The sequence below is a fragment of the Carcharodon carcharias genome, chromosome 11 (assembly GCF_017639515.1).
Source record: "Carcharodon carcharias isolate sCarCar2 chromosome 11, sCarCar2.pri, whole genome shotgun sequence".
In the NCBI taxonomy this organism is placed as follows: Eukaryota; Metazoa; Chordata; class Chondrichthyes; order Lamniformes; family Lamnidae; genus Carcharodon; species Carcharodon carcharias.
This window is the reverse complement of record NC_054477.1, coordinates 51,898,174-51,915,766: the sequence shown is the minus strand read 5'-3', so window position 1 is coordinate 51,915,766 and position 17,593 is coordinate 51,898,174. Positions and strand designations below refer to the sequence as shown.

General features: G+C 43.9%; 1 protein-coding gene across 2 annotated transcripts in view; it reads right to left on the bottom strand.

Annotated features, from left to right (window-relative positions):
• Positions 1-17,593, bottom strand: part of atp8a2 (ATPase phospholipid transporting 8A2) — a 631,244-nt gene that overhangs the window by 452,704 nt on the left and 160,947 nt on the right. For both annotated transcript variants that reach the window (XM_041199633.1, XM_041199634.1), the window contains 3 exons: positions 10,609-10,682; positions 1,698-1,767; positions 36-163 (listed from right to left, as the gene is read on the bottom strand). In XM_041199633.1, the coding sequence (XP_041055567.1) occupies positions 36-163; positions 1,698-1,767; positions 10,609-10,682 (272 nt within the window). The remainder of the gene's footprint in view (positions 1-35; positions 164-1,697; positions 1,768-10,608; positions 10,683-17,593) is intronic.

Below are 17,593 nucleotides of genomic sequence, written 5' to 3'. Positions count from 1 at the left end.
ACGAGAAAAACAAGTAATTCAAAACTTTGAAATACCCATTGCTCCCAATTCGGAGGTTGCCAGTGAAGTCATAGAGATGTCGATTGGGTCCATCACATTCTAAGCTCCCAGTCATCATCGTTAAATCTGCAGTGGACAGAATTTTACTAGTCACGGGCAAGCCCTAACGGAAAAGAGAGATAAATAGCATTTAGATGATTCCATTTAAAGAAAAAATTCTAGGACACAGCAAATATTTCTCAAGGCAATAACCAAACAAATGGGAAATGGGAAAAGTTAAACTATTAGTTTGCAGTTGTAGCCATATCTACCATGCTAAAATGGAGTCAAGCAAGGTAAAGCTTCACTATCCCCATAAAACTCCCAGAAACATTACAGATAATAGTGTTTCCAACAACACCTAACCATTGACAGTTATGGATTCTTCATATCATTGGAAAAGCACACAATACATTGATGAGATGCTCTCTGAAACCCTGTTGAAAGTAACCTCAATGCAAATTGTAGCGTGATCTTCAACTCCCAGTGAGATCATTGCATTGTCAATAATGCCTGGTACGACAGGCAGGATGCTATATTGAAGGATGTTAGAGTTGCTATTTTAGGGGGTTGAGATAAAATAGGCATTTGTCCAGTTTCAAGGCAATTTTCGCTTCAGATCTTAATTCCACTTCAGAAGATTGATAATTATGTGCTTCTCTCCCACTTTTAATCCAGTGTTCATGTGTCATTGGCGTCATTGGTTCCCAAACCTCGTCATCTCTGTTGGGAAGGGCCAATAGAAGAAGAACTGCACACCTATTATGCAATCATGTTGTGTAAAAACACCCTCAATGTGCTTCTGGTCTCTAGAAAGTCTGAATTTTGTGCTCCACCACCAGTGGGTTTGTAGGCTAAGGATGATCATAAAATTCCTCAGATCGGCTTCCAGATTGGTTCCCACCTGCCTGAACCTCTCCGTAATTTTATGCTAGGGCAGGTGAGGCCTTGAATGGCCCGCTGCTCTTGACCCGACTGAGACCCTTAAGTGCCAACTATTGACCAATTAAGGGCTGTTTCCTGCCCAGCCTCAATTTTTAAGCTGGCGGGAGGAGCTCCGCAGTATGGGGGAAGCCCGAAAATAATCACGTTCAAACCTCAGGCGGGAAGGGGGGTGGAATACGCCTCCACCCACAGCCCCGTTTTAACTTTGGCCATCTCCACCTTAAGGTCCAGTAACCGCAGGACCTCCCTTCCTCACCCCGGCCTCTACCCTGACACCCCAGTCCCTCACTGTCCATCCCCCAGGCGTCACCCACCGTCCCCCAACAACCCCTGAGTTCCCCAAAACTTGCCTCTTCCTGGGACCCTGGAACTTAGGCTCCGGGGACTGCATGCAGTCCTAGGTCTGCCCACTGGACCTTCTGGCACTGCGGAAACTAGAAAGTTGCCAGCCAATTAGATTGGCCTGCAGCTCTCCCAGACAAGACTTGCTCCCGAGTGAGGGACAGGAGTCCCACTTGCAGCCAATTAATGCTCATTGGAGCATGAAATGGCTGCGGAGCACACGGTGTCGGTGGAGATGTATTCCTTGCTGACTCTTTGGATAGCGGAATGGGAAACCCCGCCATCCTAAAAATCCTGGCCCATGTGTCCAGCAGGATCTAACAGCCAAAATATTTCTCAGGAACACCAACTTGGAGTGGAACTTCATTTACCTGTCGTACTTTGAGGTTTGTTTCCCCGTCCAGATTGGATGTTTCAATGTAACACATCGCATGTGGTTCACTAGGAAATGAAAAACAATTAGTTCAATGATCTACAGCAAAAGTGTTTATAATTGCATGAAAGCGACTATAAACAAAAAAAGGGCACTCAACATTAAAAAATGACTCAACAATACAGGATAACCCATTAAAGCTGACAGTGATGGACAACGCAAGCTCTGATCTTGGATTTTAATCAATTTCTTTCTTCAAGCAGAAAATCGGATTGGTAACTGTGAAGATATGAGTTTATCTAAAAAACCATTACTGCTATTAGATCCCTGATTTGTATTTATTTCTTTATTTCCTTTCCTCTCCTCTCCAAGTTCCTGCCCAATATCATCCTTCCAACTGTACAGCCTCAACACCATCCTCTAAACCCCTCTCCAAATCTTGCCGCTCTTCTTCCGACAGCATCGACTCTTACTGGGAGCAGTTCTACAGCACTGGCAGCCCTTCAATTGCTCAGCATCGTGGCCTGACACATGGTTTCTGTGCAAGTGCTCAGAGAAAATGTCAACAGGCTGCAGGAGACATCACAACTAAATCAAACTATGTTCTCAGCATTACATTTGAAGACTTCCCAGCAGGTGTTATTGGGTGAGAATGTGGGGACATTAGCTGATATTTCCTCTTGACAATTGTTAAGCCCTAGATCAGATCAATCAAGCATAGACCAGTGACTGAACCTGGGATCTTCCTGACTTAGTTCTACACTGAATATGCTCCAAGGCTGAGCCAGATACAGGGTTTATCTATCATTGCATCAGGAGTTAAGTATATAAATGTTGGTTTCAATTGCGATTAATTAAATGTGAGGATTTCTGGTGCCAATGCATATTGGCTATTCATTAACACTGTTAAATAAGGATTACATAAGTTACATTTAATAAATAGATCCAATTTAACTGACAGTGAAGCTGACAAGAGTAAACAGCTTATAGCCACACACAAACAGAAATGATCTGCAATTATCTCATCATCTGTTAAACAGCAATGTTGGGATTTTCCTCTCATCACTTATTAATGAAGTTGTGTTCAGGCAGAAATTGGCTAAGTGCTTTTCCGATAATTTTTTGGATAAAAGCAATGGTAGCCTAGTTTTATTTCCGAAAGGTTTAGCAATCTGAAGGTTACTCAAAAGTGAGTCCATCAAAACAACCTGAAAAATTTTGAAACTGTCCCAATCACCTTAAATATTCCAAGATATTAATAAGTTCAACAAGATTTACAATTAGTCCCATTATATTCTGTCATTTTCCTCACAAAGCCATTTCTTCTGCAACCCTAAAAAAATTGCAAACTAAAATCCTCATAGTCTGTTATGAGGGACTTGCTTTTAATTACTGTGGATCTATACTCTTAGTGGAAGTAAATGTGTGCCTAGTGGTTTTATCAAAGCAAACCATTAGGATAACCCACATGGTGTTCAGCAAGGATTTGGGGAGACTGCAAACATATACAAGGAAAATTTAGGGATTAATGCTTTGTATGAGAGCTATTTGTCAGGCACAGAGTAGTACAAGCCTTAGGGAACTCTGTTGTAACCACCCCATTATTTGGTGATAAACAAAGATATATTTTGCAGATGCATTTGGGATTAAATCAATAGATCAAATCCTGATAGTTATTCAACAGTATACTTGGATAAGGGTATAAAGGTGGCACTAGGTACTTTATAAAATGGTGGTGGTGTAGTGGTATTGCCACTGAACTGGTAACCCAGAGACCCAGGGTAATGCTCTGGGGACCAAGGTCTAAAACCCACCATGGCAGATGGCAGTATCTGAATTCAATTAAAAAAATCTAGAATTGGAAGTCCAAGGATGATCATCAAACCATTGTCGATTGTTCTAAAAACCCGTCTGGTCCGTGAATATCCTTTAGGGAAGGAAATCTGCCGTCCTTACCTGGTCTGGCCTACATGTGACTCCAGATCCACAATAATGTGGTTGACTCTTAAATGCCCTCTGAAATGGCCTAGCAAGCCTCCTAGTTGTATTAAACAGCTAAAAAGTCAATAAAAAGGAATTCAACCGGACGGACCACCCAGTATTGACCTAGGCACCGCAAACGACAACGGTAAACCCAGCCCTGTCGACCGTGCAAAGTACCCCTTAGTAATATCTGGGGGCTTGAGCCAAAATTGAGAGAGCTGTCTCACAGACTAGTCAAGCAACAGCCTGACACAGTCATACTCTCGGAATCATACCTTACAGATCATGTTCCAGACACCACCATCACCATTCCTGCATATGTCCTGTCCCACCGGCAGGACAGACCCAGCAGAGGTGACGGCACAGTGCCAAACAGTTGGGAGGGAGTTGCCCTGGGAGTACTCAACGTTGACTCCAGCCCCCATAAAGTCTCATGGCACCAAGTCAAATATAAGAAGGGAAACTTCCTGCTGATTACCATGTACTGCCCCCCGCCCTCCCGTGCCCCCACCCTCAGCTGATGAATCTGTGCTCCTCCATGTTGGACACTACTTAGAGGGAGCACTGAGGGTGGCAAGACCGCAGAATGTACTCTGGATGGGGGACTTCATTTTCCATCACCGAGAGTGGCTCGGTATCACCACCATAGACCAAACTGGCTGCGTTCTAAAGGGCATAGCTGCTAGGCTGGGTCTGTGGCAGGTGGTGAGGGAACAAACAAGAGGGAAAAACATTCTTGACCTTATCCTCACCAACCTGCCTGCCACAGATGCATCTGTTCATGACAGTATCAGTAGGAGTGACCGCCGCATAGACCTTGTGGAGACAAAGTCCCATCTTCACACTGAGGATGCCCTCCATTTTGTTGTGTGGCACTACATGGGACAGCTTTCGAACAGATCTAGCAACTCAAGACTGGGCACCCATGAGGCGCTGTAGGCCATCATTAACAGCAAAATCAACCACAATCTGTAACCTCATGGCCCACATAACCCCCCACTCTAACATGAGCACCAAGCCAGGGGATCAACCCTGGTTCAATGAAGAATGTAGGAAGGCATGTCAGAAGCAGCACCAGGCATACCTAAAATGAAGCGTCAACCTGGTGAAGCTAGAACATAGGACGTATCAAGCAGCATAAACAGCAAGTGGTAGACAGAGCCAAGCGATTCCACAACCGAAGGATCAGATCTAAGCGCTGCAGTCCTGCCACATCCAGTTATGAATAGTGGTGGACAATTAAACAACTCACTGGAGGAGGCGACTCCACAAATATCCTCATCCTCAATGATGGAGGAGCCCAGCATATCAGTGCAAAAGATAAGGCTGAAGCATTTGCAACAATCTTCCACCAGAATTGTTGAGTGGATGATACATCTCAGCGTTCTCTGGAGGTCCCCAGCATCACAATGCAAGCATTCAGCCAATTCAGTTCACTCCATGTGATATCAAGAAATGTCTGAAGGTACTGGATACTGCAAAGGATATGTGCCCTGACAACGTTCCAGCAACAGTAATAAAGACTTGCGCTCCAGAACTTGGCGTGCCCCTAGCCAAGCTGTTCCAATACAGCGACAACACTGGCATCTAACCAGCAATGTGGAAAATTTCCCAGATATGTCCTGTACACAAAAAGCAGGACAAATACAATCTGGCCAATTACCGCCTCATCAGTCTACTCTCCATCATCAATAAGGCGATGGAAGGGCTCATCAACAGCACTATCAAGCAGCACTTGCTTAGCAGTAACCTGCTCACTGACGCCCAGTTTGGGTTCCGCCAGGGTCACTCAGCTTCTGACTTCATTGCAGCCTTGGTTTAAACGTGAAAAAAAGGGCTGAACTTCAAGAGGTGAGGTGAGAGTGAGTGCCCTTGACATCAAGGCAGCATTTGACCAAGTGAGGCATCAAGGAGCCCTTGCAAAACTAGAGTCAATGGGGATCAGGAGAAAACTCTCCACCGGTTGGAGTCATACCTAGCACAAAGGAAGATGGTTGTGGTTGCTGGGGTTCGATCATTTCAGTTTCAGGACATGACTGCGGGAGTTCCTCAGGGTAGTGTCCTAGGCCAAACCATCTTCAGTTGCTTCATCAATGACATTCCTTCCATCATAAGGTCAGGGTGGCGCAGTTCACTGATGGTTGCACAATGTTCAGCACTATTCATGGCTCCTCAGGTATTGAAGCAGTCCATGTCCAAATGCAGCAAGATTTGAACAATATCCGCGCTTGGGCTGACAAGTGGCAAGTAGCATTTGTGCCACACAAGTGCCAGGAAAAGACCATATCCAACAAGAGAGAATCAAACCACTGCCCCTTGACATTCAATGGCATTACCATTGCTGAATCACCCACTATCAACATCCTGGGGGGCTTACCACTGACCAGGAACTAAACTGGACTAGCCATATAAATACTGTGCCCACACTAGAATACCATAGGCTAGGAATCCTGAGGCGAGTAACTCACCTCCTGACTCTCCAAAGCCTGTGCACTATCTACAAGGCACAAATCAGGAGTGTGATGGAATATTCTCCTCTTGCCTGGATGAGTGCAGCTCCATCAACACTTAAGAAGCTTGACACCACCCAGGATAAAGCAGGCTGCTTGATTGGCGTCCCTTCCACTAACATTCAGGTCATTCACCACCGAGGAACAGTGGCAGCTGCGTGCACCATCTACTACAGAAACTCACCAAGGCTCCTCAGGCAGCATTTCCAAACTCACTATCTCTACCATCCAGAACGACAAGGACAGCAGATATGTGGGAACACCACCTGGAAGTTCCCCTCCAAGCCACTCACCATCCTGACTTGGAAATATATTGCCATTCCTTCACTGTCACTGGGTCAAGATCCTGGAGCTCTGTCCCTAATAGCACCATGGATGTACCTACGCCACAGAGACTGCAGTGGTTCAAGAAGGCAGCTCACCATCGTCTTCTCAAGAACAATTAGGGATGGGCAATAAATGCTGGCCTGGCCAGCGAAGCCCAAATGCCATAAGTGAATTTTAAAAAGTACCATTAAAATAATTCCAATATGAGGGACTGACAGTGTAGAGGCTTAACTTTTTTAATTTCTGGAATTTGAATTACAAATCAGCTGGAGCTGATGAGATAAAAGTTACCATAGATCGCAATGTATAAGTCAACCTTTGAAGACTCCAAAAATCCTTCCAAAAACAGAGGTCAACTCATATGCCGAGCATAAAATGCGAACCATCAGTATGAATGTGGGTGGGCACCCGTTTGGAATGTGGGGGAAAAAAAAATACCGGTAATTCATATTAAATTGATATGGCATGGTTCATTCAAGGAATTAATTCTACAAAAATACTTTTAACCATAAACAAAGCATTTTAAAACCCGTCAAATTCATTGTCCTTGGCATCCAATGCAGAGTTCATCGAATTCATTCAGAATCACTCTGGCTACGGCATCTTTTTCAGGAGCCCACTCTGGGTCGGATGTGGTGTTTTCAGTTTCAGGATCATCCTTCCACAACAAATCATCTTCATCTCCATCCACTGAATTGAATATGCTGCCTTTTTTGAACTATCTGATGACAGTTTGTGCATGAATAGTATCCCATGATTTGATGATGAAACCACATAAAACATCAAGTGGGCAACACAAGTATTTCCACACTCAGTGAAGGTTTTTTTCTCTGTCAACTATCCATCTATTCCATTTGCTGCGAACATGATTCTTGAATGGCTTGTAAGGCACACATTCAAAGGCTGAACCACAAACGTCCCCGGGTCCATCCCCCTCACTAACAGATTTTCTGATTTGGATGCTGCTGGGGCAGATGGTTTCTCAGGGGAATGCAGCAAGAGCCAAATCCATGACATTACGAGTGACTCAGCTGTAAGGGTGGGGGGGGGAGAAAAAAGCCCAGGGATATTCACTAGTACTATGGGGGAAGATTTAAAGTAGAGTGGCAGCAGGATGGGAATCTGAGTGGGGCATCACAAGAGAGGGAAACAAAGACAAGAATGAAAGATACAGAAGTAAAAAGCAAAGTGGAAGGCAGAGAAAACAAGGGCTAGCAGCAAATAGGGGCATAGTACAAATGAAATGTGGAAAAGTCTAAAGGTATTGTATCTGAATGCACAAAGCATTAGCAGTAAAGTAGATGACTTAACAGCACAAATAGATGTAAACAGGTACAATATGATTGTGATTATGGAGCCATGGCTATAGGCTGACCAAGACTGGGAACTGAATATCCAAGGGTGTTTGATATTTAGGAAGGACAGGCAAAAGGGAGATTGGGTAGTGTTGTCGGTGAGGATGACATCAGTGCATTAGTGAGAAAGGATACTGGCTCAGGAAATCAAGATGTGGAATCAGTCTGGGTGAAGCTAAGAAGCAACAAGGGGTGGAAAACATTGGTGGGAGTTGTCTCTCAACCTCCAAACAGTATGGTAAGGGGGTTGGGCAAACCAAATTAGGAATAATACTGTAGCAGATGAATTCCTGCAGTGCGTACAAGATGGTTTTTTAGACCAGTATGTCAAGAAACTAGCTGGGGAACAGGCTACCCTAGACTTGATATTGTGCAATGAGAAGAAGTTAATTAATAATCTTATTGTGCAGGGTCATTTAGGGAAGAGTGACCATAACATGACAGTACTCTTCATTAGGACGGAAAGTGAAATAGCTCAATCTGAAACTAGGGTCCTAAATCTAAACAAAGGAAACTACGAAGGTATGAGGCATGAGTTGGCTATGATAGATTGGGGAACTTGATTAAAAGGCATAAGAGTGGATAGGCAATGGATAATATTTAAGGAATGAATGCAGGCAATGCAACAGTTGTACATTCCTTTCTGGTGCAAAAAACACAACAGGAAAAGTGGCCCAACCATGGTTAACAAAAGAAATTAAGGATAGTATTACATTCAAAGAGAAGTCATATAAAGTTGCTAGAAAGACTAGCAAGCCCAAGGATTAGGAGCAGTTTAGAATTCAGCAAAGGAGGACCAAGAGGTTGATCAAGAGGGGAAAAATAGAGTATGAGAGTAAACGTGCAAGGGACATAAAAGCAAAGTGTAAAAGCTTCTATAAGAATGTTGAAAGAAAAAGATTAGTGAAATTCCATCACATTTTTACGCCTCTTTAGCTCTGAAGAAGTCATACGGACTTGAAATGTTAACACTCTTTTTTCTCTCCACAGATGTTGTTAGACCTGCTGAGTTTTTCCAGCGTTTTCTGTTTTTGTTTCACGCTCCCAACAGATTCAGGGTTTGAACTGGCCCATGACATTTCTGGTGATGAGGTAATTATTCCTCTGATTTTGGTGGACCTATTCCGATATACGCTTCTCAAGATCAGGCCAGCGGCTCATCCCTGTTCTCGTGGCACATTTAGTCCTGGGCATCATCTTCAAGTGGATTCCTTCTTCTTCCATTTTCCCAGTTTTTCACTGACACCAAATTCATAGTTATTTGACAAGTTAGTAAATGTTATGACTTTTAGCTTGAAACCAAGTTCATACTTCATTTCTTTTGTTGGAAGACTCACTTCTCTTCATCATTCGCCATGTGGTCTGTCCTGTGGGCATCTTAAACTCTCGCACATCTTCACAAAACAGCCCATATTGCCTGCTTGATTCCTTGCCCGCAGTTTTAAGGTGCCAGTAAGTAAACCACCATTTGTGGGGTGAAAAACCGAGGCTGACTTCTAATGCGAATGTGGCATGACATGGCTGAAAAGCAGGGGTTGACTTATATGCTGAGTACATGCAAAAACATGATTTTTGAGGCTGGCAAAAAGGGGTCATTTTATACACTGCGATCAATGGTATCCCCTCTCCATCAATTAAAAGTACAAAGTAAAATGAAATTATTTGCTCTAACTGTGCGTGACTACTGATTCAACAGGCAAAGTTGATTTTAACTCAACCTTAAATACAGACCGTCTCATTGTGAGGGGAAGCCAGGATCCTCACACTTATTTACAAGCTCCTCCACTGCTTCACTTCATCCCACCTGAGCTCCACAAACTCTCCAGCCTATGTCCTTTGCTTCTCTGATTCTGACCTCCTGTTTATCCCTTCCCTCACCACCGGTGAGAACTTTTGACAGTCCTTCACTACTCTTTCCCTCACTAAACCCTCCACCTTGCTACTTCCTGCTCCACATGTAAAAACTTTCTTAAAACTTTCCTCTGAAACTATGCTTTCAGTTACCTCTGAGTAGTGTTCAGCATCTGTTTCCCTAACTGGTGGGCATTGGGACATTCTCTACTTTAAAGTTCAATGTGTTATTGGAGCGATTTGGTATATTTCACTCCTAGATGGATGCACAAGGTGAAGCTCCTCCAAGCTTGATATTGAAGCATACTGGTGCAGAGTATTGGTACATGGACCTTCCAGCTCATGAAAAACCTAACAGAGTTTGGCAGTGGTACTGAGGGACAAAAGTGCTGCATTTTGAAAAGTTCGTTCCCAGTATTTTCTTTCCTCATCTTGTTAAGCACAAAGTTCACTACAAATTTAATATAAAATGTACCAATAATAAATCTGATAAGTAAATCAAATCAGGAGCAGTGCTGTCATCCTGCAAGCATTTCAAAATTTGCTACCCTCTCATATGAATTCTATCAAAATTTTTTTTTCAAATGAATGACATTAATGGGAGGAACGAACACAGTTAAAAATATAAAAATCACTAATAGCTGAATAAATTAAGAGCTGGAGATTCTTGTTATATTTTTGAAATCAGTTCTAAGTTAGTTTTCTCTTCCTCAAAATACTTTCACATTCCAGGGGGTCTGTTCATTCATTCAGAACTATCAACATCTAAAAGATTTAGAATATGTAAGTATTTGTTAACAGGACAGTACTGAAAACAGTTATAGTTGCTTTTAAAGCCTCCTTCAGAGCAACCTGCAAACCACAACCTTATATGGTGCCTGACCTGGTGGAGATGATAATCATATCAGCTGGGAGGCGCTGTCCATTGGTCACCTTCACAACATCTCCCACTGCAACCTACAAAAAAATGAATAATGTGATATGGGAAGAGAGAAAACAGCAGATAACAAAAACCAATACATGCAACCGAAAATCACAATTACACTGTCGAAGATACAGACCATCCAGGGTGTTGTCAATAATGCCAGGCTTTTATTTTGCCTTCATCCAGCTCAATAATGTCTAAATTTGGATTTAATAATGAAAATACTGTCTAATCAAAATTTTAATCAACTCTTTCAGTAACTTGGCTTGGATGCAATTCCTCACTTCCTAAAATATATATTAATTCAAATGCTGAACATTAGTTTTGGGAGTTGCTAACATTTAAAGCTGTGCACTAATTCTAAAAACAAACTGATCTTTTCTTTATAAGAATTGTTAGACTGTGAAGGACACACAAGGCAAAATATTTGTGGACTGAGACCTGAGCAAGGGCAGGCCTCCAATAACAAGTACCCTTGAATTTCACAATTATTAGAGTTTGCATGAGAGTGGGACTGACAGAGAGCAATGAACATAAGCATTCAGCAACAAGTGCTAGTGCCAGCTTCTGAGGGAGGAGACACATTGCCAGTCAAAAAACAAAACCAATACAGCAATTCCAGTTACTTCAGAGTGCCAACTGGTACAATGCCAGATAACAGAAATTTTATATGTGGTATATACTCAGTATACTATTAGCCATTCTTCATTATTCAGCAGGGTAAAATTAACTTTTAGCTTTGCCTCCACCTATCATTGGCCCTCTATATAACTTCACCTGTCCAACCCCCTTTAAGCAGCTTATATTTCACCACATTTCTATTTCTCTTTCGCTCTGGTGAAGAGTCATACGGACTCGAAACACTAACTCTGTCTTCCTCTCCACAGATGCTGTCGGGCCTGCTGAGTTTTTCCAACAATTTTTGTTTTTGCTTTGCTTTTAACTTTATTGACAAGCGTTTTTATAGATAGCTTTACTTTATGATGATAGAACTGCAGTATTTATATCATCTCTTTATTCTGTAGCTTGCTTCACAATGGGCAACCTTTTGCAATGAAGGGGTTTCTTGGCTTGAAGGAAAGACTTCAAGGTGAAGACAGTGGCTTCAATGAAACAAACGTCAATTCAATGGCCATTTCTCTTACCCCTTCCCCATTTCCAAAGATAAACCATGGGGACTCCCTCCACAGAGGCGGAGGGGTGGCATAGTGGTATTGTCATTGGATTGGTGATCCAGAGACGCAGGGTAATGCTCTGAGGACCTGGGTTCCAATTTGAATTCAATAAATATCTGGAATTAAAAAATGAAACCAGTCATAAAAACCCATCTGGTGTCCTTTGGGGAAGGAAATCTGCTGCCCTCACCTGTCTGGCTTACATGTGACTCCAGACCCACAGCAATGTGGTTGACTCTTAAAGATGCCCTCTGAACAAGGGCAATTAGGGATGGGCAATAAATGCTGGCCTAGCCAGCGACGCCCACATCCGATGAACGAATAAAAAAGATGCTGCTGCTTTTTAAAATCTTTTTCTAATTCAGGTTTCCAACTTCTGGATAAATTGTTATGGTGTGTTCAAAATAAGGTTACTCTTATGAACCAATACAATGTCAGATAAATTATAATTTTTATTATAGATATCCTTTGTTTAACACTTCTAATGTGTCCTTAAAGGCGTGCAAAATGATAACGTGTTAAAAGAAAACCACTTTTCCATAAAGAAACATGTAATAAGGGTGGGTTACATTACAAACCTGTAGATTTTGGCTGCCTTGAAACTAACTGGCCCAAAAATCCTCTTTCAACTTCCCACCCTGTTATTCTTAGTAACTTAGTGCTCTTTCTACTTACCTCCTGTTTGCTGCTTCCTGTACCCGCTCAATTCTTCCCCTCTCCCTCCCACTTGCCACTTCCCTCTCCTGACCCATTCTCTCCCTCCCTCTCGCCCCCCCGTCTCTCCCTCCTGCCCGCTCGCCCCCGTCTCTCCCTCCCGCTCGCCCCCCCGTCTCTCCCTCCCACTCGCCCCCCCCCGTCTCTCCCTCCCGCTCGCCCCCCTCATCTCTCCCTCCCGCTTGCCCCCCCCATCTCTCCCTCCTGCTCGCCTCCCCCGTCTCCCACCCCCGCTTGCCCCCCCCCGTCTCTCCCTCCCGCTCGGCCCCCCCCGTCTCTCCCTCCCGCTCGGCCCCCCCGTCTCTCCCTCCCGCTCACCCCCCCCCGTCTCTCCCTCCCGCTCGCCCCTTCACTCTCCCTCCCGATCAATGCATCTCTCCCTCCCGCTCACCATTTTCCTCTCCCAAACCTCTCAACTCCCTTGTGCTTGCTGCTTTACTCTCCCTCCCACTCACTGTTTCCCTCTCCCAATCCCTTATTCCCACCCACTTAACGCCCCTCTTGCTGCCTCGCTTGCTCCCTCCAGCTCACTGCCCTCTAACGATCCTCTTGCTGCTTCGCTTTTGCTGCCACTCTCCTGGATCCTCAGAGAAGGGTGGCAAACAAGACAGTGAGTTGGGGGTTAAGGGGAGGGAAGCAACGAGTGGGAGAGATCGACACGAGAAAATTAGGGAGTCGGGAGAGGGCAGAGGGAAGCGGGAGGCAGGAAGCAGCAAGGAGGTTGGGAGAGGGAAGCAGCCAGCAGGAGAGGGCAAGAGGGATGGTGAGCAGGAAGGAATCAGAGGGTCAGAAGAGGGAAACCGGAGGTGGGAAGCAGCAAGCGGCGAGGGAGTTGGGAGAGGAAAGAACCAAGTGGTGGGGCAGCGAGAGGGAGGGATTGAAGGGGCGGGTCGCAGTAAGTAGTAGGAGGGAAGCAGCAAGTGGGAGACAGGAAGTGGCAAGGGGGTTGGGAGAGAGAAGCATTGAACAGGAAGTAGCAGACAGTGATGGGGTTGGGAGAGGGAAGCAGCAAGCATGGGGGGGCGAGCGGACTGGGAGGCGCAGTGATAGTGTGCCTAAACAAACAGACTGACATGCACGGTTCCAAAGTGGTTCTTGGCGCATGCGCAGTAACCAAAAATGGATGCAGCGCTTTTCAGGTAAGTTCTGTTATTTATAAATCTAGCTAAGCTGAAAACAAACTATTAGAACAGGTTTTAAATAGGGGATAAAAATAAAATACTGAAGATGCTGGAAAGCTGAAAGAAAAACAGAAAATGCTGGAAAAACTCAGGTCTGACAGCAACTGTGGAGAGCTAAACGGAGTTGAAGTTTCGAGTCTGTATGACCCTTCTTCAGAGCTACAGAGAAGTAGAAATGCGATGAAATTTATACTGCTTGTGGTGAGTGCAGCAGGTGAAGCAGGACTATCCTGTTATCCTAAGCTTTAGGACATTAAATACTGTAATGGAAACAAAACATCTGGGAAACGAGTAGGTATTTCGTCATAAGACCATAAGACATAGGAGCAGAAATTAGGCCATTCGGCCCATCGAGTCTACTCCGCCATTCAATCATGGCTGATAAGTTTCTCAACTCCATTCTCCCGCCTTCTCCCCGTAACCTTTCATCCCCTTACCAATCAAGAACCTATCTATCATGATCTTAAATACACTCAATGACCTGGCCTCCACAGCCTTCTGTGGCAATGGATTCCATAGACTCACCACTCTCTGGCTTAAGAAGTTTCTCCTCATCTCTGTTCTAAAAGGTCTTCGTCTTACTCTGAGGCTGTGTCCTCGGGTCTTAGTCTCTCCTACTAATGGAAACATCTTCCCCACGTCCACTCTATCCAGGCCTTTCAGTATTCTGTAAGTTTCAATCAGATCCCCCCTCATTCTTCTAAACTTCATCGAGTATAGAACTAGAGTCCTCAAATGTTCCTCATATGTTAAGCCTTTCATTCCTGGGATCGTTCTCGTGAACCTCCTCTGGACCCTCTCCAGGGCCAACACATCCTTTCTGAGATACGGGGCCCAAAATTGCTCACAATATTCTAAATGTGGTCTGACCAGAGCCTTATAAAGCCTCAGCAGCACATCCCTGCTTTTATATTCCAGTCCTCTCAAAATAAATGCCAACATTGCATTTGCCTTCCTAACTATCCACTCAACCTGCAAGTTAACCTTAAGAGAATCCTGAACTAGGACTCCCAAGTCACTTTGCACTCCAGATTTCTGAATTCTCTCCCCATTTAGAAAATAGTCTATGCTTCTATTTTTCCTACCAAAGTGCATGACCTCACACTTCCCCACATTGTATTCCATCTGCCACTTCTTCGCCCATTCTCCTAACCTGTCCAAATCCTTCTGCAGCCTCCCCGCCTCTTCAATATTACCTGTCCCTCTACCTATCTTTGTGTCATCTGCAAACTTAGCCAGGATGCCCTCAGTTCCTTCATCTAGATCATTAATGTATAAAGTGAAAAGTTGTGGTCCCAACACTGACCCCTGCGGAACTCCATTAGTCACTGACCGCCATCCTGAGAAGGACCCCCTTATCCCCACTCTCTGCCTCCTGACAGACAGCCAATCTTCTATCCATGCTAGTACCTTGCCTCTAACACAATGGGCTCTTATCTTACTGAGCAGCCTCCTGTGTGGCACCTTGTCAAAGGCCTTTTGGAAGTCCAAGTAGATAACATCCATTGGCTCTCCTTTGTCTAACCTACTCATTACCTCCTCAAAGAATTCTAACAGATTTGCCAGGCATGACCTCCCCTTGATGAAACCATGCTGACTTTGCCCGATTTTGTCATGCACTTCCAAGTATTCTGAAATCTCATCCTTAATAATGGACTCTAAAATCTTACCAACGACCGAGGTCAGGCTAATCGGCCTGTAATTTCCCGTCTTTTGCCTCACTCCCTTCTTAAACAGGGGGGTTACATTAGCAATTTTCCAGTCCTCTGGGACCCTCCCTGACTCCAGTGATTCCTGAAAGATCACCACTAACGCCTCCACTATCTCTTCAGCTATCTCCTTCAGAACTCTGGGGTGTAATCCATCTGGTCCAGGTGATTTATCCACCTTCAGACCTTTCAGTTTTCCTAGCACCTTCTCCTTGGTAATGGCCACCATACTCACCTCTGCCCCCTGACTCTCTTGAACTTTGGGGATGCTACTCGTGTCTTTCACCATGAAGACTGACGCAAAGTACTTATTCAGTTCCTCCGCCATTTCTTTGTTCCCTGCTACTACTTCTCCAGCGCCATTTTCCAGCGGCCTAATATCCACTTTTGCCTCTCTCTTACCCTTTATATATCTAAAAAAACTCATGCAATCTTCTTTTATATTACTGGCTAGTTTATCCTCATATTTAATCTTCTCCCTCCTTATTTCTTTTTTAGTTGTCCTCTGTTGGTCTTTGTAGGTTTCCCAATCCCTTGGTTTCCCACTGCTCTTCGCCGTCACCCAGTTGAATAAAAGGGCATGCACATGGCTGAATGGTCGATTTTATCCAGAGGCTCCAGTCAGTGGCAACTCCAGAATGCTTTACAGTTCAGCAGAATCTTCACTGCATATGACAGAGGGACCATGTCAATGCACGCAATTTTCATTTCAAATGATTAAAAATTAAAAGCAATGGGAAAAAGATTCAACTCTGTTAGAGACTAAAATGTCCATCCCATCAAGGTGACAACTTTCAGATTATGCCTTTGAGTGGAAACCTCATTCCCACATCTGCACCCCACCAAGCTTTCAACAACCCTTATTCTTCACACAGCCCTAAGTGGAAAAATTAGCAATTCAATTAGCATCTTGCTAACTGAAAAACATGATTTCTTCATATAAAATACTAAATGCCGAACTGCCAGTAATTTCCAGTCGTGGAAACCTGAGAAGCTGTGCCATTTATGTTGTTGCCCCAGGATTCTTACCAATATCCCATTGGTTACACCAGGACGGGGGTGGGGGGGGGGGTGTGTGTGTGTGGTGGTGGAGGCACAGGGCACAGTGAAAATTCTAGTCCAAAATGTATAAGAAGCAATCAGGAGATCGGGGGTTTAATATGTTTACTACCTTAAGTTCTCACAATTTCTTCCATTGCCACAGTTCAAGGAACAAACAAAAAATAAAATGTTTTAAATGGTTGCTTGATGTGAATTCTGATGCACCTGTTGTACTTTGATATATATTCTTCTCCCCTCAGAAGAGAGGGGAGTGACTAGTGTATTTTATAGAGAATTCAAACAAAGGATGTGGTGCAATAAGTGATTTACAGCTTGGACTTCTGATTTTCAGCATTTATTTTTCTTGAACTTGGATTAAAAATGCAAACAAGTACATGTTTTTACCATGTCAAAAATAAAACATCCAATCAGAGAACTTTGGCCCGAACTTTTGGCTGAACCACAAAGGCTCTGCACACCTTAGCCAACATAATGCTGGAGCCCCAATTCTGAAGTCCCACCCTGAACCTGGCACCTTTTTTACATCAGTGGGAGCGAGGGGAGGAGGGGGGGTGCAAACAGGAGTGGGAGGTATTTCACACATTTGCAGTTCACTGAGGCAGCAACACATTTAATAGTGCAACAGCCTTTAATCAGAAGCAATTTTCAATACCGAGGCTTCCAAAACACGACTCATGATATTTACGAAATGGAGGAAGAGGTAAAAGGTCTAAACCTGCTGCAGTTCTTTGGAGAGGTCAGGTTCCCATTTGGGAGAGGTCAGGTGCCCCTTTACGATTGTTAACAGTATTCATGTGCATAAAAAGTGGATAAGGTCTGTGGAGCTGTCAAGTAATCAAGTCATTTTAATCTCCTCCACTTAAGTTTTGAAAAACTAAGCCAGCTTGCAATTGAAAAAAAATTGCTGTTTGTAATTGTAACAGATATTAGTTGACATAAGCCTGAGTGCTATCACAATAGTATTATATCTGCTTGGTTGCTTCCACAACCTATCATTATCACAGTGGGGCTTGTAAGCTCACTGTTTGATTGATAGCTCTAAGAGGTTATAAAGAGATTGGCTGTGATTGATATGGTGGCTATGAATCCAAATATTTGTTTT